This window comes from Amblyraja radiata, chromosome 3, assembly GCF_010909765.2.
Source record: "Amblyraja radiata isolate CabotCenter1 chromosome 3, sAmbRad1.1.pri, whole genome shotgun sequence".
Classification (NCBI taxonomy): Eukaryota; Metazoa; Chordata; class Chondrichthyes; order Rajiformes; family Rajidae; genus Amblyraja; species Amblyraja radiata.
In genome coordinates this window covers 109541942-109564164 of record NC_045958.1, presented here as the reverse complement: position 1 = coordinate 109564164, position 22223 = coordinate 109541942, and the positions used below count along the sequence as shown (strand labels likewise).

The following is a 22223-nucleotide window of genomic DNA, read 5'->3' as shown; positions in this document are numbered from 1 at the left end:
CAATACCTACCATCCTCTGTTCTAGGCTGCTGAGGGAACATGTAGTTTGTGAGCACCTGCGTCTGTGTTTCTGGATCCACCTCTTTCTGAAGGGGAATGAGTGGTTTTGACTGCAAAGGAAAAATAAAAATGTTACCGTTTGACTGCATATCCCGATAGGCAAGAGAGCAATAACAGATTCAAGATACATTTAGAGGTAACTGCCTCAGAGGGCGGCGGAGGCAGGTTCTCTAGATGCTTTCAAGAGAGAGCTAGATAGGGCTCTTAAAAATAGCGGCGTCATATGGGGAGAAGGCAGGAACGGGGTACTGATTGGGGATGATCAGCCATGATCACATTGAATGGCGGTGCTGGCTCGAAGGGCCGAATGGCCTACTCCTGCACCTATTGTCAATTGTAACAATTCCCAGCTACAGGTCCACCACACATGGTTCAGAACCACCTTTCATCCAGACAAAATTACGAGCACGCATTTGGAATCTCCCCCCCCACTCCGACAATGTGGCGCCTGGGCTGGGTGGGACGGCCGATCTCGACCTCGTCGGGACAGGCAGCATCTCTGGAGAAAAGGAATAGGTGACGTTTCTGATTGAGACCCTTCTTCATGCTGAGAGCTGCCTTGTGACTCCCGACTCTTATACTCAATGCCACAACCTATGAAAGCAGGCATACCATGTGCCTTCTTTCCCATTCTGTCCACTTGTGTTGCCATTGTCAGGAAGTGATTGATTTATACAGTGGGATATAGATCAGTTACAGAAATGGTTGGAGAAATGGCTGTAGGGGAGTTTAATCCAAGCAAATATGCTGCACTTTGGGAGGTCGAATGCACGAGGAAAATATACAATTAATGGGATGAAACTTAACAGCATTGATGTACAGAGAGAACTTGGGTCCAATTCTGTAACTCCCAGAAAATGGCAACAAAGGTAGACAGAGTGGTAAAGGAGGCTTTTGGTAACACATCTTTCATAGGTTGCGGCATTGCGTGGAAGACTCAGGAGTTAGCTCTCAGTCTGAAGAAGGGACTCGACCAGAAACGTCACCTATTGCTTTTCTCCAAAGCATGCTGCCTGTCCCGTCACAATGCAGCTTCACACGACGTTGGTCAGGCCACACTTGCGTGCAGTTCCAATCACCGCCTTACAGAGAGGATGTAGAGATTTTGGAAAGAGTGCAGAGAAGGTTCACCAAAATGGTGCCTGGCTTAGGGGGTATCAGCTGCAGAGCGTGGTTGGACAGACTTGGATCGTTTTAAACGGCAGAGGTTGTGGGGAGACCCAATAGACCCAATATTTAAAATTTTTAGATGGAGATGCTCAGAACAATTTTCCAAGGATGAAAAAAAATCGTCTCGACCCGAAACATCACCTATTCCTTCTCTAAGGGTCTCGACCCGAAACGTCACCTATTTCCTTCGCTCCACAGATGCTGCCTCACCCGTTGAGTTTCTCCAGCATTTCTGTCTACCTTCGATTTTTCCAGCATCTGCAGTTCTTTCTTAACCACTAGATGGCACAGGTTTATGGTGAGAGGGTCAAAGTATACAGGCGATGAGTGGGGCAAGTTTTATTTATATTTATCTATTTATTTTTACAGGGGTGGTGGTTGAAATTTAACAGCGGCATTCAAGGGACATAAATAGCAGCAAGCATATATATATATATATAAATAAACTGAAACGCGCTGCTGGGGTTGGTAGTTGGGGCAGACATGAGGAATATGGATTACATGTGGGCAGATAGAAGTTGGACCAGACATCATGGCCAGCACAGACAATGTGGGCTGAAGGGCCTGTTCTTGTGCTGTTCATTGTTTTAAGTTCCGGGTATACCTTCAAATCAAAAAGGGATCCGAAGAAATTTAAAAATGGAACATTGTTGTAACAAAAAAAATGACCCATTTCATTTTTAAAACACAAAACAAAAGTGGCAATAGACAATAGACAATAGGTGCAGGAGTAGGCCATTCGGCCCTTCGAGCCAGCACCGCCATTCAATGTGATCATGGCTGATCATACACAATCAGTACTCCGTTCCTGCCTTCTCTCCATATCCCCTGACTCCGCAGTCTTTTAGAGCCCTAGCTAGCTCTCTTGAATGTATCCAGAGAACCAGCCTCCACCGCCCTCTGAGGCAGGGATTTCCACAGACTCACCACTCTCTGTGTGAAAAAGTGTTTCCTCATCTCCGTTCTAAATGGCTTACCCTTTATTCTTAAACTGTGGCCCCTGGTTCTGGACTACCCCAACATCGGGAACATGTTTCCTGCCTCTAGTGTGTCCAAACCCTTAACAATCTTATATGTTTCAATAAGATGCCCTCTCATCCTTCTAAACTCCAGAGTATACAAACCCAGCCGCTCCATTCTCTCAGCAAATGACAGCCGCCATCCCGGGAATTAACCTTGTAAACCTACGCTGCACTCCCTGCATTTTGGATTAAAAAATAAATTGGCGAAGATCTCCGTTACTGAAATAAAATCGGCAGTTTTCAGGTGAAGGAACAAAAACTTCCCTCTTGCAAAAGGGAGGGGGAAAAATGACTAGAACATGCCCTGGGAAATATAACTCGGCAGGACAGCAGAGCATAACAAAGAGATTAATAAACATTTTGCCTCAGGATTATTACAGACAAATCTTAATTATCACAGAGCTGCCCTTCACAATGTTCCGTTGTTCTATCGAATTAATGAAAATACAATCCGTACAACTGGCAGCTTCATGAATAGCAGCTCAGGTGCAGAGTTAAATCTCTTGCCCCGGTAAGAGACACTGCATTGTCAAGCAGTGAGAAATGGATATGACATTTTCGCTAAAACATACAAAGGGAATGCGATGAAGTATTTTTTTCTAATGCAGGGTGGTTAAGATCTGGAATTCACTGCCTGGAGGGCTGGGTTTAAAAGGGAATCAATTCAGCACTTGAAAGAGAATAATTCACAGGACTGTGATGAAAGGGGTGGGTAAATGTGACTGATGGGAAGGCTGCGTTTCTTTAGTTTAGTTTAGAGATACAGCATGGAAAAAGGCCCTTCGGCCCACCGGGTCCACGCCGACCAGCGATCCCCCGCACATTAACTCTATCCCACACCCACTAGGGACAGGTTTTGTATTTACACCAAGCCAATTAACGTACAAACCTGTACGTCTTTGTGGGAGGAATCTCGGAAGATCTCGGAAAAAACCCACGCAAATCACGGGGAGAACGTACAAACTCCGCACAGACAGCACCCGTAGTCGGGATCGAACCCGGGTCTCCGCCGCTGCATTCGCTGAGCGACTCTACCGCTGCGCCACTGTGACTGTATCGGCTTTAGTGGATTTTATCTTACACTCACGCTATTCCCTTTATCCTGCATCTTTATACTGTGGATGGCTTTACTGTAATCATCTATAGACTTTCCACTGACTGGATGGCATGCAACAAAAAAGTTTTTCACTGGAGGAAGGAACTGTAAATGCTGGTTTATGACGACAGGAGACAAAATGCTGGGGAGGCTGCGTATCGGGACAGAAGGCCCTTCCCCCCCCCCCCCCACTCCCCACACAAGACAGACAGGGAAACACTAAAACATACTTTTGGACATATTAAAAAAAACAAAAAAAGGCAAAACAACGAACCCGCTGCAGGCGAGGCAGCCGACTCGCAGCGCCACCGCAACTGGAAGGCCGCAGGCCAGCGGTCGGAGCGCTTCTCTGGTATCCATGTCCTCCAGAGATACTGCCTGACCTGCTGAGCTCCTCCACCACTTGGAGGAGCCTCGCGGCGATGGGGCCTCGGTGGCGGTGAAGCCTCGCGGGTCGGCACGCGGTCGATGAGATTGGGGGGGGGGGACGACCATCTTGGGGGGTTGGAGGGGAAGAACAATGGGGGAGCCGGTGTGGGCAAACCGCTGTGTGATGGTGGGGGGGGGGGGGGGGGGGGGAGAATTAAAGGGGGAGCCGGCGTGCTTTGTAACGTTGTCAGCACCGTCGGTGGCTGCCATTTGTATACATTGGGTAATGTATTGGATACAATAAAGTACTCCATTCCATTCTGCTTTCCAGCATCCCACAGATCCCTGCCTCTCCGCACTATTACAGCCTGGGTCACTCATGCACTCACCTGATTTTCCGACAACCACATCGCTGTTAGTTCGTACAGTTTTGTGAAACTAAACGGCAGATTCTTTAATCTAAGGAAACATAATCAAAGTACAAAAGTTAAACAAGAATGCTCTCAATTTAAATGCAGTCAATTATATTGTTGCGAGCCGCTACTTTGGATGTGAAAGTCAGTAGATGGCACATCAAAGCAAGTAACCGATAGGTTTACAAATGCAAGTCTAGCAAGACAGACAAGCTGGACAAAAGATTTATTGCAGTGCAGAGAGAGAACATGATTACAGGAGGCTGCCAACCCAACTTTAAGGGGGGCAGGGGTAGGTGACGAGTTGTTGATTACACAATAGACAATAGGCGCAGGAGTGGGCAATTCGGCCCTTCGAGCCAGCACCGCCATTCAATGTGATCATGGCTGATCATCCACAATCATTGCCCCGTCTCCACATATCCCCTGACTCCACTATCTTTAAGAGCCCTGTCTAGCTCTCTCTTGAATAGATTGATTTGTTGATATTTTATTGTCACATGTGACATGTCACAGTGAGATTCTTTGTTTCGTACACCATACACACAAAGTATGTAAAGAGTTGCAGCGTATAGGGCCCTGACAAAGTTAAAAATATTTCATTACAGTCCGTCTTTGTTCTCAGCGACGCCCCCCCCCCCCCCACAACCTCCCCCCCCCACCCATAACCTCCCCCCACCGGGTCCCTCTTTATTCTCGGAGGCTGGTTTGTATCCCTAGAAAACTTTCCATGTTTCCATCTACACACATCAAGAAACGTTTTCTACCCTCTCAGCTCTCATTCACCTCTCACAGGGCGGCGCGGTGGCTCAGCGGTAGTGTTGCTGCCTGACAGCTCTTTCACCGCCAGAGACCCGGGTTCGATCCTGGCTACGGGTGCCGTCTGCACGGAGTTTGGACGTTCCCCCCCCGTGACCTGCGTGGGTTTACTCCTGGTGCTCCGGTTTCCTCCCACACTCCAAAGGGGTACGGGTTTGTAGGTTAATTTGATTGGTGAAATTGTAAATTGTCCCCTGGTGTGTGTAGGACAGGGGTTAAGTGTGTGCGAGGATCGCTGGTCGGTGCGGATTCGGTGGGCCAAAGGACCTGATTCCGTGCTGTATCTCTAAACTAAACTAAATCTCCTGATTCTATCGCCTTCAGGCAGATTACCAGCAATTAATAAAGTACTGTCCTGTCGCAACCAGCACTTCTTTAAATATAAAACTCTTTGCTGTTCCAACCAAGGGTCGAGGACGCAAAATGTTTACTTCTTCCATATCGGATTTCCATCATCAGCAATTTGTTTTGATATTCCATCCCTGGAGATGCTCCCCTGACTGGCCAATTATTTTCAGCATTTTCCATTTCAGAACGTCAGTAAAAATTTGAAGTGAGGCCAAAGTTTTAGGAAAAAACCATCTGATGTAAACAATATTATTGCAACGCTTTAGCTTTCATCTCTGCACTTTGGTTCTGAAAGCTTGCAAGTTTCAGTAATGGCAGGGGTCCCACTGAAGTAGTCTTCTCCCTCTCCTTACGCCAATATTCAATGTGAACATCCCCGCTGATGAGTCTAAGAATCCTTCAATACCCGCTCAGCAAAGGACGCGTTCTGAGCGCTGGCTGGCATTTTTACGTTTACTATTTCGCCCATTCCACCCAATTGGTGGGAATATGGCGGCACGGTGGCGCAGGGGTAGAGTTGCTTCCTGACAGCGCCAGAGACCAGAGTTCGATCCTGACTGCGGGCGCTGTCTGGATGGAGTTTGCACGTGCTCCCTGCGACCGCGTGGGTTTTCCCCAGGTGCTCCGGTTTCCTCACACATTCCAGAAACGTCCAGGTTTATCATAGAAAACAGGTGCAGGAGTAGGCCATTCGGCCCTTCGAGCCAGAACCGCCATTCAATGTGATCATGGCTGATCATCAAAAATCAGTACCCCGTTCCTGCCTTCTCGCCATATCTCTTAGCCCTAAGAGCTAAATGTTTGTAGGTTAATTGGCTTCTACAAACTGTCCCTATCGTTTAGGATAGTGCTGGTATACAGGTGTTGCTAGTCGGTGTGGATTGGAAGAGCCTGTATCCACACTGTATCTAAACTAAACTAAGGTGCTTTTGCCTCAACTGATCACGTGTAATTAATACCAATGAAACATTAGTATTATATTAAAGGCAGCGAGCATTAACTACTTTGACTTCACATCCCTAGATTTCATTTCTCTAGATCTACAAAATGCTTGAGACCAATAAAAAATAAATTAATCATAAGAGAGGAATGAGGGGGGAGCTCTTTGAAACTTACCGCTAAGTGAAAGGCCTGGATAGAGTGGATGTGGAGAGGATGTTTCCACTAGTGGGAGAGTCTAGGACCCGTGGTCATAGCCTCAGAATTAAAGGACGATCATTTCGAAAGGAGATGAGGAGGGATTTCTTTCATCAGAGGGTGGTGAATCTGAGGAATTCATTGCCATTGTGGACGCCAAGTCAATGGATATGTTTACGGCTGGGATTGACAGATTCTTGATTAGTACGGGTGTCAGAGGTTATGGAGAGAAGGCAGGAGAATAGGGTTAGGAGGTAGAGATAGATCAGCCATGAATGAATGGCAGAGTAGACTTGATGGGTTGATGGCCTAATTCTGCTACTATCACTTATGACCTTCAGGACAATTCATTTTCATGATAGTGTGTGTTATCTGCAAATCGGTTTTAAACTCTAAGTTGGGGAAAAGGTGGCTGATGGCCAGTACTGAGAGGAACTCCACAAGAGCACATTAATGACATAACAAAATTGGAAATTCATTTAGTTTTTAGTTTTTTTAAAGTTTGGAAACAGGTCCTTCGGCCCACTGAATCCGTGCCGACCAGCGATCCCCGCACATTAACACAATCTTACGCACACTAGGGGCAATGTATATTTATACCATGCCAAGTAACCTACTAACCCAAGGGTTCCCAACCAGGGGGTAAATTTGTTGATTCTGGATTTGTACATATTTTTTTCTCATTGACTGACTGTGTTTGGTTCTGGTATACCGGTATCTGTTCATCATTAGTTGTTCAGAAATAAGTGAAATAACATTGTCGTGTGCTATTAAAGTTGCCAGGGGTAAACGGGACGAAAAAGGTTGGGAACCCCTGTATTAACCTGTATGTCTTTGTGGGAGGAAACCAGAGCACCCGGAGAAAACCCACGCATGTCAAGGGGAGAACGTACAAACTCAAGTCAAGTCAAGAGAGTTTATTGTCATGTGTCCACCCATAGTCTGGATCAAACCCGGGTCTCTGGTGCTGCAAGCGCTGTAAGGCCGAAACTCTGCCGCTCCACCACAGTTGGAACTATCTCAACACAAAAATATGCAACGAAAACAAGGATATGTGATCCTTGGAAATGGAGAAGTGAAAGAGGAGAGGCACTAGGGAATCGGAGAGAACAAATACACAAATCACTGAAGGCAGTGACACAATTGATAAGGTCATTGTATACAAGAACAGTCAAAGGGAACAGATTCAAAACAAGGCAAAATTGGCCGCAATGGAAAGAATTAAAAAAACGGAACAATGGGTGCCAAAACATTTTAGGACGGCATCAAAACACAGAGGTGTATCTATCAGGAACGAGGTGGTTGGGACACTTTCCTGAGGATAGGTTGAGGTAGAGTCATAGAGTGACACAGCATGGTAACAGGCCCTTCAGCCCAACTTGCCCACACCCACCAACATGTCCCAGCCACACTAGTCCCACCGGCCTGCATTTGGACAATAGTAGCCCTCCAAAACTGTTATATCCATGGACCCATCCAATTCCTTTTGAAACATTGCGATAGTCCCTGCCTCAACCACCTCCTCTGTTGTCCACCGACAGCTCGTTCCATACACCCACCACCCTTTGTGTGACAAGTTACCCCTCAGATTTCGATAAAATCTTTCCCCCTTCACCTTAAACCTTTGACTTCTGGTTCTTGATTCCCTTACTCTGTGCATGTACCCAATCTATTCATCTCATGATCTATACACTTGAATAAAATCATCCTAATAGGATCCTCCTGCATTCCAAGGAATAAAGTCCTAAATTGTTCAACTGCTCCGTAAATCTAAAAACCACCCCCCCCCCCCCCCCCTCGAGTCCTGGCAACATCCTTGAAAATTTTCTCTGCACCCTTTCCAACTTATAATAATAATAATATAATAATAATAACTTTATTTATAAAGCACTTTAAACAACTACAGTTGCCACAAAGTGCTGTACATGAGAACTCATGAACAAAAAGCTATTACAAACAATTAAAAACCATTAAAAACCGTAAAACGAAGGACTATAAAAAACACACTAAAAATTAAAAGACATTAAAAGCACTAAAAACAGGAGCAATGCTCCAAAAACTTGACAGCATCTTTCCTACAACACGGGGCCCAGACCTGTCGTCTCACCAACGTCTTATACAACTGAGACATGACCTCCCAACTTCTATACTCAATACTCTGACTGATGAAGGCCAATGTACCAAAAGCCTTTTTGACCACCTTATCTAACTGCGACTCCACCTTCAAGGAACCATGCACCTGTACTCCTAGATCCCTCTAGTCTACAACACTCCCCAGAGTCCGACTATTCACAGTGGAGGTTCTGCCCAAAAGGCAACACCTCACATTTCTCTGTATTAATGTCTTGAAAAGTTTCGAGTTGACACCAACATTATGCATGTAAACTGTCCTCCCAGCTCAAACACACTCCAATGCATTGTTCTTTTAACACCAAAGTTAATTAAAACAAAATAATACTGTATTTAAGTAACAAGCAATTAACTTTCATGGAAGTCCAAAGAGATCAAAATTCTTAGAGAGAACCAAATCTAACTTTGTGTGTGTAATATAGAAACTTTTCCCATAAATGAGTCATGGTTGCAAGATATTGCTAAGAATAAACTCACCACATTTTCTCAGCACTATATCTCTGTAAGTATACTGATTTAAGATCAAACGGCTCAATTTGAAAGTAAATTGCATTCGAAGATTTAAAATCGCAAAGTGAATTGAATAACTTTGTTAACATTTTCTGGACTGCAGCCATCAGTGGAAACTGACGAGGAGAGGCACAAGGGAATTCAAGAGTGCAAATGCACAAATTACTGAAGGCATTGACACAAGTTGGGAAGAAAATAAAATGTCAATAGACAATAGGTGCAGGAGTAGGCCATTCGGCCCTTCGAGCCAGCAATGCCATTCACTGTGATCATGGCTGATCATCCCCAATCAGTACCCAGTTCCTGCCTTCTCCCCATATCCCTTGATTCCACTATCTTTAAGAGCTCTATCTAGCTCTCTCTTGAAAGCATCCAGAGAACCTGACTCCACCGCCCTGAGGCAGAGAATTCCACGGGAGCGAGATGAGAAAAAACTTTTTCACCCAGAGAGTTGTGAATCTGGAGTTCTCATCCATGGAAGGCTGTGGAGGCCAATTCACTGGATGTATTCAAGAGAGACTGAGATACAGCTCTTAGGGATCAAGGTATATGGGGAGAAAGCAGGAACGGGACACTGATTTTAGATGATCAGCCATGATCATATTGAATGGCGGGGCTGGCTCGAAGGGCCGAAAGGCCTACTCCTGCACCTAATTTCTATGTTTCTAAGTGACCAGGAAGTGGTGTGAGTCGGGGTTGGTGTGGGCAGCCATGGACAGGTCCTTCCACCAGAACCAAAATAATGAGTGTGAGAGGTTATGGGGAGAAGGCAGGAGAATTGAGTTGAGAGGGAAAGATAGATCAGCCAAGATTGAATGGCGGAGTAGACTTGATGGGCCGAATGCTGCCCCTATTACTTATGAACTAATGAAATCCTTTATAAAGAGGTCCGTTAAAATGAGGGTTTACTGCATTATTTTAAAATATTTTAAATGCTACTATTGAGGGAGTTAAAAAAGGCACTGATCAGTCGTTGTGTCTGTCTGGATAGTGTTTGCAAAATGGTCATGAATGTGTTAACTAGAATGCATTATTCTTGGGCTCTCCGGGTTTTCTCCGGGTGCTCAGCTTTCCTCCCGTATTCCAATGACGTGAGTGTTTGTGGGTTAATGGGCTTCTGTAAATTGCCCCTACTGTGTAGGACGCGAAACTGGGATAACACGGAACTAATGTACAGATAGACACAAAATGCTGCAGTTATGGACCTGGCCCACTGAGGCGGTTTTTTCGGCGACTGCCAGCGACTGTCATAGTCGTAGCAGGTCGCCGAAAAAACGGCGACTGGACCCCCCCCCCCCCCCACGACAATGTCTACAACAACCTACCACCTAGTCGGCAAGCTACCGCCAACCGCCGACCATTAGGACGTCCACCTACGACCACACCTACGACAACCTTTGTCCACCCGCGACAAGCTAGGACAAGGTAAGACAATCCAGTCGCCGGTTGACGTAGGTAGTCGCCAATGGAATTCACTGAAGTCAGCACAACCTACGTCATCCTGGCGACAACCTACGTCAGGCTACGATCGTTGGCGTCAAGCCCACGGGCGCCGACTGTCGCCGACTCTCACCAAAATGTTTTGAACATTTCAAAATCCAGCGGCGACTAGAAAAAAGGTACAACTCTTTTTAGGCGGCTGAGGAGACCATACAGGCGACAGCCCGAGACCATGTGGCGACAGCCTAGTCGCCTGTACTCGCCTAACAAAATCGCCTGTGGGACAGGGGCATTACTCAGCGGGACAGGCAGCATCTCTGGAGAGAAGGAATGGGTGACGTTTCAGGTCGAAACCCTTCTTCAGACCAAAGTGCCTCGACCTGAAACGTCACCCATTCCTTCTCTCCAGGGACGCTGCCTGTCCCGCTGAGTTACTCCAGCTTTTTGCGTCTATCTTCGATTTAAGCCAGCATCTGCAGTTCCTTCCAACGCACTAGTGTACAGATGATTGATGGTGAGTGTGGACTCGATACTGTATCTCCACATCGCTACACAACAATGTCAATGCAGTTTAAATATTTTAAACAGACGTATTTTGTGAAATACTAACCGGTTGTCACTGAGATTAATGACTTTGAGTTTGTTCATCTCTCCCATTTCCTCGGGTAAGTGCTCCAATTTGTTCGAATGGAGGAACAGCACAGTCACGTTCTTGCAGTTACCAATCTGAGGTAAATCAAATTGTCACAAATGAGTTGTTTAATTACAACGGAACACTCTGGAGTTTAGAAGAATGAGAGGGGATCTCATTGAAACATATAAGATTATTATGGGTTCGGACACGCCAGAGGCAGGAAACATGTTCCCGATGTTGGGGGAAGTCCAGAACCAGGGGTCACACGCAGTTTAAGAATAAGGGGTAGGCCATTTAGAACGGAGACGAGGAAACACTTTTTCTCATAGAGAGTTGTGAGCCTGTGGAATTCTCTGCCTCAGAGAATTCCACAGACTCACAACTCTCTATGAGAAAAAGGTGGAGGCAGGTTGTCTGGATACTTTCAAGAGAGAACTGGGTAGCGGAGTCAGGGGATATGGGGAGAAGGCAGGAATGGGGTACTGATTGGGGATGATCAGTCATGATCACATTGAATAGCTCGAAGGGCCGAATGGCCTACTCCTGCACCTATCGTCTATTGTCTATTACAGCACAAGCAAATACTCTAACGTCACGTCACCACCAGCACACAGACTGGGAAAAAAATTATCTCTCCCGTCACAATAGTTAAGAGATTCTTCTATAATTTGCATAAAAACACAGTAATACAGCATCAAGATTAAAATGGTAATTATTTCATAAGTATACAAGTTCTTGGAGCAGAATTAGGCCGTTCGGCCCATCAAGTCTACTCCGCCATTCAATCAATGCTGATCTATCTTTCCCTCTCAACCCCATTCTCCTGCCTTCTCCCCAAAACCCCTGACACCCGCACTAATCAAGAATCTATCTATCTCTGCCTTAAAAACATCCATTGACTTGGCCCCCACAGCCTTCTGTGGCAATGAATTCAACAGATTCACCGCCCTCTGACAAAATAAATTGCTCCTTATCTCCTTCCTAAAGCTACGTCCTTTTATCCTGAGGCCATGTATGACCTCTAGTCCTGGACTCTCCCACCAGTGGAAACATCCTCTCCACATCCACTGTTGAGGCCTTTCACTATTCAAAATTATTCTGCATTTTAGCTTGGTGTGGGCAAATTTTAGACAGCAAGGGATGATAGAAATACATAAAATTATGAAAGGCATAAACAGAGTAGTCGTACCCCCCAGAGAAAAAATATCAAGTACTGCAGTACAGAGTTTTAAGGTGAGGGGGGGGGGGGAGATTTTATAGGAAAAAATAAGTGATGGAGTATCTCAGTGGGTGAGGAAGCATCGCTGAAGAAGGGTCGGGAATCTTCTTCTGTCATAAATGTCTTCGATCCATTCTCCATTCTCCAGCTCCCTGACCCGCTGAGTTATACCAGCACTTAGTGCCTTTTTTGTAAGCCAGCAACTGCTGTTCCTCATCTCCTCCCAAAGTTTAAAGGAGATGCGTGAGATAAGTTTTGTTGTTGTTGTATAATGCAGAGTGGTGGATGTCTGGAATTTGCTGCACAGGAAGTGGTGGAAACAGATATAATAGCAATGTTGAAGATGCATGTGGGCAGTTGTGAACAGGCTGGTTATAGAGTGACTGAAGAAGGGTCTCGATCAGAAACGCCACCTATTCCTTTTCTCCAGAGATGCTGCCTGACCCGCAGATAGGGTTGCCAACTTTCTCACTCCCAAATAAGGGACAGAAGGTCAAAATGAGGGACGAATTCCCGACAGCAATTCGTTGACCGACTCGGCCGTGGCTGGGTGAATGATGAGTTGGCCCAGGTGCTGGGCTGCACACAAAGCCCAGCCGGCGGGCCAGCTGAGGAGTTTTGGCCCAGGCCGCGCGACGTCACGTGCAAAGTCCGGCTCCCCATCCAACTCACGAACCGACGATCGGCCATGAGAAGGAGGGGTGGTGGTGTTGGCGGTAGGCGAAGGTCGGACAGCTGGCCGGGCTGCTGACCGACGGGGCCACGGGCGAGGCGCTGCTGCTGCTGCTGCTGCTGCACTCCATGGGCTGCACTAAGTCGGGATGGGTGAGGCGGGGCCGGACGCGGTGTTCTGTCCCGACAGTGCCCTTGGCCTGAGTAGTAGCATTTAAATACGGGACAAGGGTGGTCCCGTAAGGGACAAACCAATTTAGCCCAATATACGGGATGTCCCGGCTTATACGGGACAGTTGGCAACCCTACCCGCTGAGTTACTCCAAAACTTGGTATCTCCCTTGGTAATAGAGTGATAAGAGCCACCTGCAAGCAGATGGGATTAGTTAAATTGGCACCATGGTCAGCTCGGACATACTGAGGCCATTCCTGTGCTGAACTGTACTAGTTCAGACCAAAGACAGACACAAGATGCCGGAGCAACTCAGCCAGACAGGCAGTATCTCTGGAGAGGTGATGTTTCGAATCGAGACCCTTCTTCAGACTGAGAGTCAGGGGAGAGGGAGATATAGAGATATGGAAGGTTAAGGTGTGAAAATGACAGATCAAAGCAGACGATGCTAAGCAAATGCAGAATAGTTCATTGTTAGCTGTGAGGATGTCGACAACGATGCATACAATCAGTAAAATTTAATCAGGAGGACAGTGAACTAGGGTGGGGACAGACAGAGGGAAAGCAAGGGTTACTTGAAGTTGGATTAATCAATATTCATACCGCTGGGTTTTAAGCTGCTCAAGCGAAATATGAGGTGCTGATTCAAGATGTGACAAATAAACTGCGAAGTGACTTCTGACATTTGGGGCCAAGCTGAAAGTTTAAAACAGCGGGCCAGGCAGCATCTCTGGAGAGAAGGAATGGGTGACGTTTTGGGTCAAGATGATTCTTCAGAGATTCTTTGGTTTAAACCAGCACCTGCAGTTCCTTCCTACACAGTTTTTAAAATAGCCACAAACTTTCTTTGTGAAATTTGGAACCTTAAGCAGTGCAGCCCAGGAACAGACATTTCAGCTCACGATGTCTGTGATGCAGATGATGCTAAATTAAACTTATCCTCTGGCCAGCACCTGCTCCATATTCCTCCATTCTCTGCACATCCATCTATGTGTCTACTTAAAAAAAAAAAAAAGACTCAAAATGCTGGAGTAACTCAGCAGGTCATGCAGCGTCTCTGGAGAAAAGGAATAGGTGATGTTCTGGGTCGACACCCTTCTTTAGAGTCAAGAGAGAGGGAAAGTAGCGGCATGAGAAGACACAGAACAAATCCGAGCCGGCACCAATGCCCAAGAGCCCACAGAGCCTGCTTGAAAGACTCTGAAAGCCCACTATTTTATCTGCTTCCACCACCAACCCTGGCATCACATGTGACTTTAGACACACTTACAGCATGGCCCTTCAGCCCACCTGACATCTAATATAAGATTATTAAGGGTTTTGACACACCAGAGGCAGGAAACATGTTCCCGATGTTGTGGGATTCCAGAACCAGGGGCCACAGTTTTATGAATAAGGGGCAAGCCATTTAGAACGGAGACGAGGAAACACTTTTTCACACAGAGAGTTGTGTGTCTGTGGAATTCCCTGCCTCAGGTGGAGGCCGGTTCTCTGGATACTTTCAAGAGTGAGCTAGATAGGGCTCTTAAAGGTAGCGGAGTCAGGGGATATTGGCAGAAGGCAGGAACGGGGTACTGATTGGGGATGATCAGCCATGAACACATTGAATGGCGGTGCTGGCTCGAAGGGCCGAATGTGGCCTACCCCTGCACCTATTGTCTATGGATGGACCTACAGCGAGGAAACTGGCCCTTCAGCCCACTGGGTCTACGCCGATCAGCGATCACCTCGTACTATCCCACACACTTGGGACAATGTACATAAGCCAATTAACCTACAAACCCGTACGTCTTTGGAGTGTGGGAGGAATCGGAGCACCCGGAGAAAAAAAAACAGGCGGTCACGGGGAGAACGTACAAACTCCATACAGACAGCACCCGTAGTCAGAATATCTTCCCGCTCTGACATTCTAGCAATGCTCTCTAGTGCTTGATAAATCCACACTGGGATAAAGGTTTTGGCTCTCTACCCTATCCAAGCCTCTCATCATTTTTTAAATTTATTTTTTGGAATTTATTTTATTAGAAGCGATTGTACAAGTATAAGGCGATCGACATAACAGTTATACAATTATTGTACAGCTTCATTTTTAACGTTGGAACCTAAATTTTTTAAAAAGGAAGAGAAAAAAAAGAGAAAAAAGAGAATAAAGGGAATGAAGACAAGTAAAATAAGAAAAAGCGAGAAAAAGACCCCTTAGCTACCAAAGAGGTGCAAGAGAAAAGAAAAGAAATAAGAAAGAAAAAAGATGGAGATATACTTCCCCCCTCACCCATCCCTGGCATTGCCCTCATTATTTTGTAACTTGTAATTACCGAGCTCATGTACCAATACAGAATGTTTCGCACACATCTATTTGCTTCCAAAGCTCAACAGATGGGCTGCAGTGCATGTTTCTGAAGCTTGGCTTGCACAAACATGTATTACTGGAGATAAAGTCAATGAACAAAGTACATGCCTGATCAAAAATCATCTGGAGATTTTCTTAAAAACACCGAAGATGCCGTTATCAAGAGGCAGAGATAACACAGTCAAGCCCCATATCAATATGCCAAGTTCAGCACATTACATATCACTAATCTGATGCTCAGTCTTGAGTTTCAAATGAGGGCATATTCTACGGAGCCTGGAATTCAAGTGTTGTGGAACACAGATAAAATTTAGGGGAAGAGCAATATTAAAACATGCACAGTCAAGGACGAGCCTCACCAATTTATACAGATGTGTTGCAGGAAGCATTGAATTGGGCTGCATCACAGCATGGTTTGGGAACAGCTCCATCCAAGACCACATGAAACTGCAGAGAATTGTGGACGCAGCCCAGACCGTCACACAAACCAACCTCCCATCCATTGACTCCATCTACACCTCACGCTGCCTCGGCAAGGCCAGCAGCATAATCAAGGACCAGTCTCACCCCGGTCACTCCCTCTTCTCCCCTCTCCCATCAGGCAAGGAGTACAGAAGTGTGAAAATGTATATCTCCAATAAGAAACTGAATAAATCTCACAACATCTTTAGGGCGGTCACGGTGGCGCAGCGGTAGAGTTGCTGCCTTACAGCGAATGCAACGCCGGAGACCCGGGTTCGATCCCGACAACGGGCGCTGTCTGTACGGAGTTTGTACATTTTCCCTGTGACCTGGGTGGGTTTTCTCCGAGATCTTCGGTTTCCTCCCACACTCCAAAGACGTACAGTTTTATAGGTTAAGTAGTTTGGTGAATGTAAAAATTGTCCCTAGTGGGTGTAGGGTGGTGTTAATGTGCGAGGATCGCTGGTCGACGTGGACCCGGTGGGCCTAAGGGCCTGTTTCCGCGCTGTATCTCTAAACTAAACCAACAAATCACACCGAAAGGTTCACAGTTCAACCACAATGAGACATGGCAGCTGAATTAGGCCACTCGGCCCATTGATTACGAGTTAATCAAAGTACTATCACTGAATTAGACGGTGAGAAAAAAATGTAAAGACGTTACCTCTGAAGGAAGATCTGTAATGAAATTATGATCTGCTGCAAGAGTTCTTAGATTCTGTAGCTGACCGATTGTAGGAGGCAAGACTTCAATTTCATTAAAACTGAAATCAAATTCTTCTAAACAAGAAAGCCTATACAGATGCAAATAAATAAATAAATGATTGCATTAGACAACACACATTAAAACATGACATAAGTTCATAAGTGAAAGAAGCAGAATTAGGCCATTCGGCCCATCAAGTCTACTCCGTCATTCAACCATGGAGATCTATCTTTCCCCCTCAACCCCATTAGAAACATAGAAATTAGGTGCAGGAGGAGGCCATTCGCCCCTTTGAGCCAGCACCGCCATTCATTGTGGTCATGGCTGATCATCCCCAATCAAGAACTCATTCTCCTGCCTTCTCCCCATATCCCCTGACACCCGTACTAATCAAGAATCTATCAATCTCCGCCTGCACAGTGTTCGTTGTCTTGGCCTCAACAGCGTTCGGTGGTGGCAATGAATTCCACAGATTCACCACCGTCCGATTAGGGAAATTCCTCCTCATCTCCTTCTGAAAGAAAGGTCCTTTTATTCTGAGGCCGTGACCTCTGGTCCTAGACCCTCTCTCTAGTGGAAACATCCTCTCCACATCCACTCTATCCAAGCCTTTCACTATTCAGTAAGTTTCAATGAGGTCCCCCCCTTCACCCTTCTAAAAAGCTAAATATCTCAATATTCCCTGGCAAGAACCCTCACCAGTTTAAATTACAGAAATCATTTCCCCCCAGCTATTGACTGCTGAAGCAATTAACACTTTCACTTTATCAAAAGGAGCACCAAGGCAAATTCCTTGTATGTGAATAATTGGCCAATAAGCTTATTCATTCATTCATTCATTCATTCATTCATTCATTCATTCATTCATTAAAAAAAAGTCAATCCAAAATACTTACCCTCCAATTGAATCTGGTAAACTCATCAACTGGTTTTCATCCACTTTAAGTGCAGTCAGTTTTTTAAGGGAACCTGGAATTATAGGAATGAACCATTATAATCATGTGTAGGAAGAAACTGCAGATGCTGGTTTACACCCAAGATAGACACAAAAAGCTGGAGTAACTCAGTGGGACAGGCAGCATCTCTGGAGAAAAGGAAAAGGAATAGACGACGTTTCGGATCGAGTCCCTTATTCAGGACTGAAGGATCTGACCCAAACGTCGCCCATTCCTTCTCTCCAGAGATGCTGCCTGTCCCGCTGAGTTACTCCAGCTTTTTGTGTCTATCAATTAGAATCATGTTATCGGTTCTTAAGAAATTAAGATCAACCATGATCACATTGAATGGCGGTGTTGGCTCGAAGGGCCTAATGGCCTATTCCTGCACCTATTGTCTATTGTCTAAATTTAGATCAAATGCGCAGAATGCTAAAAGTTAAGATAACAAATAGTACTAAATTGGGTGCAGTGGAAGAGTCGCTGCCTCACGGCGCCAGAGACCCGGGTTCGATCCTGACTGCGGGTGCTGTCTGTATAGAGTTTGTACGTTCTCCCTGTGACCGCGTGGTTTTTCTCCGGGTGCTCCGATTTCCTCCCACACTCCAAAGACGTACAGGTTTGTAGGTTAATTGGCTTCTGTAAATTGTTCCTAAGTATGTACGATAGAACTGGGGCCTGTTTCCACTCTGTATCTCTAAACTAAGTGCCACATCCCTGCGATCCTAATCTGCCATTCCTTCAGGTTATATCTGATCTGAATCTCAGCTCCATCTTCCTTGATCTGTGATTCCCTTGTCAAAAGATCTATCAGCTTTTGGAGCAGATTCACTTTTCACACATTCCTCAAGCGGAAAATTCCAAAGATCCATAATCTGCAGAAAAGAAAGATCCCTCTGTATAAAAGCGATGATCTTTTATGTGTGGATACACCTTTAGACACAAGGTGCTGGAGTTACTCGGCGGGCCAGGCAGAAAAAGGATGGGTGACGTTTAGGGTCGGAACCTCTTCTTCAGTCTGGAGAAGAGTCCCGGCCCGAAACGTCATCCATCAATTTTCTCCGGAGATGATGAGTTACTCCAGTACTTTGCGTCTATCTTCAATGATCTTGTATTCTGAAACTGTGATCCTAGATTTCCCCAGCAGGGTAAATATCCTTTTAGCATTTGGGCAAAAAAAAACTATCTGCTAGATGGACTCAGAGGGTCAGGCAGCAACTGTGGAGGGATATGGACAAGCAACATTCCAGGTAGACGTGTTTACTCCCTCAGGATCTTATGTCTGGCTTGTTTACCCCTTTACTTAACAGTACTTTAATATAATACAATATACACAGTATATAAAAATACTTTCACATAAATTGTTGACATTCTACTGTTACCTTGAAAATATAATTTGCTTTTTAAAAAACAAAATTGCAGAATCAATATAGAAATAATATAGAAAATTACTAATTTTTTAGTTAATTCATCATCAGTTTTAGGCTTGTATTCACTGGAGTTTAGGAGGATCTTATAGAAACCTATAAAATTATAAAAAGACTGGACAAGCTAGATGCAGGAAAGATGTTCCCAATGTTGGGCAAGTCCAGAACCAGGGGCCACAGTCTTAGAATAAAGGGGAGGCCAAATCACTGGGTGGATTTAAGAGAGAGTTAGATAGAGCTCTAGGGGCTGGTGGAATCAAGGGATATGGGGAGGAGGCAGGCACGGGTTATTGATTGGGGACGATCAGCCATGATCGCAATGAATGGCGGTACTGGCTCGAAAGGCCGAATGACCTCCTCCTGCACCTAATTTCTATGTTTCTATGTTTCTTTGAGATGATGTCCCCCTTCCACCTACATCTCTCTCTCTGGCTTTACATTTCACTCCTCTTAGTTTAGAAATACAGCGCAGAAACAGGCCCTTTGGCTCACTGAGTCCGCGCCGAACAGCGATCCCCGCGCACTAACACTATCCCACAGAGTAGGCACAGTTTACAATTTTACTGAAGCCAATTAACCTGCAAACCTGTACATCTTTGGAATCTCAGGATTGTCACATTTTAGTTTATTGTCACCTGTAGCGAGGTACAGTGAAAAGCTTTTGTTGCGTGCTCTCCAGTCAGCGGAAAGACAATACATGATTACAATCGTGCCATTTGCAGTGTACAGGTATGTGATAAGGGAATAACGTTTAGTGCAAGGTAATGCCAGCAAAGTCCGATCAAGGATAATCTGAGGGTCTCTGGTGCTGAAGGCAGCAATTCTACCTTTGCGCTGCCATGCCTCCCTATACTTTAATATAAATTGTTGATATTCTGTTTTAAAACAAAATGTTTGTGTGCAAAATCAACATAGAGTATTTTTTTCATTAATTCATGATCAGTTTTAAATGGCTGAAACTGAAACTTGTCTCATAGAAACATAGAAAATAGGTGCATCGAGGCAGCACCACCATTCATCGTGATCATAGCTGATTGTCCCCAATCAATAACCCATGCCTGCCTTCTCCCAATATCCCATGATTCCACTAGCCCCTAGAGCTCTATCCAACTCTCTCTTAAATCCATCCAGTGATTTGGCCTCCACTGCCCTCTGTGGCAGGGAATTCCACAAATTCACAACTCTCTGGGTTTTTTCTCCCCTCAGTCTCAAATGGCCTCCCCTTTATTCTAAGGCTGTGGCCCCTGGTTCTGGAGTCGCCCAACATTGGGAACATGTTTCCTGCATCTAGCTTGTCCAGTCAGGAATATTTTTCCCAATGTTTGGACGAGTCCAGAACCAGGGGCCACAGTCTTAGATCCATCCATCTACATCTCGCCTGGCTTTACATTTCACTCCTGTTCTCTCCTTAGAGACGAGGAGTGAAGTGAAAAGCCAGAGGGAGAGATAGAGATGTTTTGATTAGTTGATGTTCAAACCTCTCTCCACTGGCTCCCTGTGCGGTTCCGAATAAATTTAAAGATCCTTCTTTATGTCTACAAAGCCCTTAACGGGCTTGCCCCCACCTACATCAAAATTCTGCTACCCACCACACCACCTCCAGGTCCCTCAGATCGGCCGACTTGGGGTTATTTAACATCCCGCGGTCTAGGCATAAGCTCAGGGGCAACCCCGCCGTTGCGGTTGCAGCTCCTCGACTGTGAAACAGCATCCCTCTTCCCATCAGATCTGCCCATCCATCGACTCTTTTAAGTCGAGACTTAAAACTCATGTTTACTCTCAAGCCTTTCTTGATGTCCTCTGAGGGAGGGCTATATGTATGTATTTATGTATGTACTTAATCTATGAACCACTGTTGTATAACGTTAGTACCTCCACCAATGTAAAGCACTTTGGCCAACGAGAGTTGTCTTTTTAAATGTGCTATAGAAATAAACGTGACTTGACTGAGAGATGTAGCTGAAAGCAGCAGCATCACCTAAAGCATTGTGAATTCATTCAAAACTATTCATCTATCTATTTATCCACCTCTCTTTTGTCACTTACTCCATCCCTCTGGCAATAAAAACCCTCCCCCTCACCTGTATCCACCTATCACTTAAAGCTGGAGTAACTCAGCGGGTCAGACAACATCTCTGGGAAAAAAGGAATAGGTGGCGTTTCGGATTGAGACCCTTCATTCTCAACCCAAAACGCCAACCATTCCTTCTCTCCAGAGATGCTGCCTGTTCCGCTGAGTTACTCCAGCTTTTAGTGTCTATCTGTACATTAGTTCCATGTTATCCCAGTTTCGCATCCTACATGGAAGGGCCAATTTACAGAGGCCCGTTGACCCACAAACATTCGCCGTAAACCAGCGTCTGCCGTTCGTTCATGCACAATCGACAATAGGTGCAGGAGTAGGCCATTCGGTCCTTCGAGCCAGCACCGCCATTCAATGTGATCATGGCTGATCATCCCCAATCAGTTCCCCGTTCCTGCCTTCTCCCCACATCCCCTGACTCCGCTATCTTTAAGAGCCTTATCTAGCTCTCTCTTGAAAGTATCCAGAGAACCGGCCTCCACCGCCCTCTGAGGCAGAGAATTCCACAGACTCACCACTCTCTGTGAGAAGAAGTATTTCCTCGTCTCTGTTCTAAATGGCTTACTCCTTATTCTTAAACTGTGGCCCCTGGTTCTGCACTCCCCCAACATCGGGAACATGTTTCCTGCCTCTAGCGCGACCAAACAATAATCTTATATCACTTGCCAGGCTTAGCCCCCCCCCCCCCCCCCCCCACCCCCAACATCGGTATCCACCTATCACTTGCCAGGTTTTTCTCCCCCCTACTACAATGTTTGAACATTGTCCTGACCCAAAACGTTGCCAGTCCACTCCATCCACAGATGCTGCCGGACACTTCGAGTTTCTCCAACACTTCGGGTTTCGATCAGTTTTACATTTGGGAACGGCAATGGGACTTTCTGCACTCATTATTATTAGACCCGAAACTGAAGAGAAACACTTATTTGCACATGTTATACTGAAAGCAGAAATCTCAAAGTTGTTGTTTCCCGATTTCTCCTGCCAATATTTCACATGTTTTGCCATTTCAGGGGTTTTATTTTTGCAACTGGATATGAAAGAAACAA

The 22223-nt window shown here is 45.6% G+C and overlaps 1 protein-coding gene across 2 annotated transcripts in view; it reads right to left on the bottom strand.

Moving 5' to 3' along the window:
• The window catches only part of erbin (erbb2 interacting protein), a 272967-nt gene that overhangs the window by 57598 nt on the left and 193146 nt on the right, over window positions 1–22223 (bottom strand). For both annotated transcript variants that reach the window (XM_033018574.1, XM_033018575.1), the window contains exons 10-14: window positions 17626–17698; window positions 16688–16817; window positions 11125–11240; window positions 4107–4176; window positions 11–110 (exon numbers count right to left, since the gene is read on the bottom strand). In XM_033018574.1, the coding sequence (XP_032874465.1) occupies window positions 11–110; window positions 4107–4176; window positions 11125–11240; window positions 16688–16817; window positions 17626–17698 (489 nt within the window). The remainder of the gene's footprint in view (window positions 1–10; window positions 111–4106; window positions 4177–11124; window positions 11241–16687; window positions 16818–17625; window positions 17699–22223) is intronic.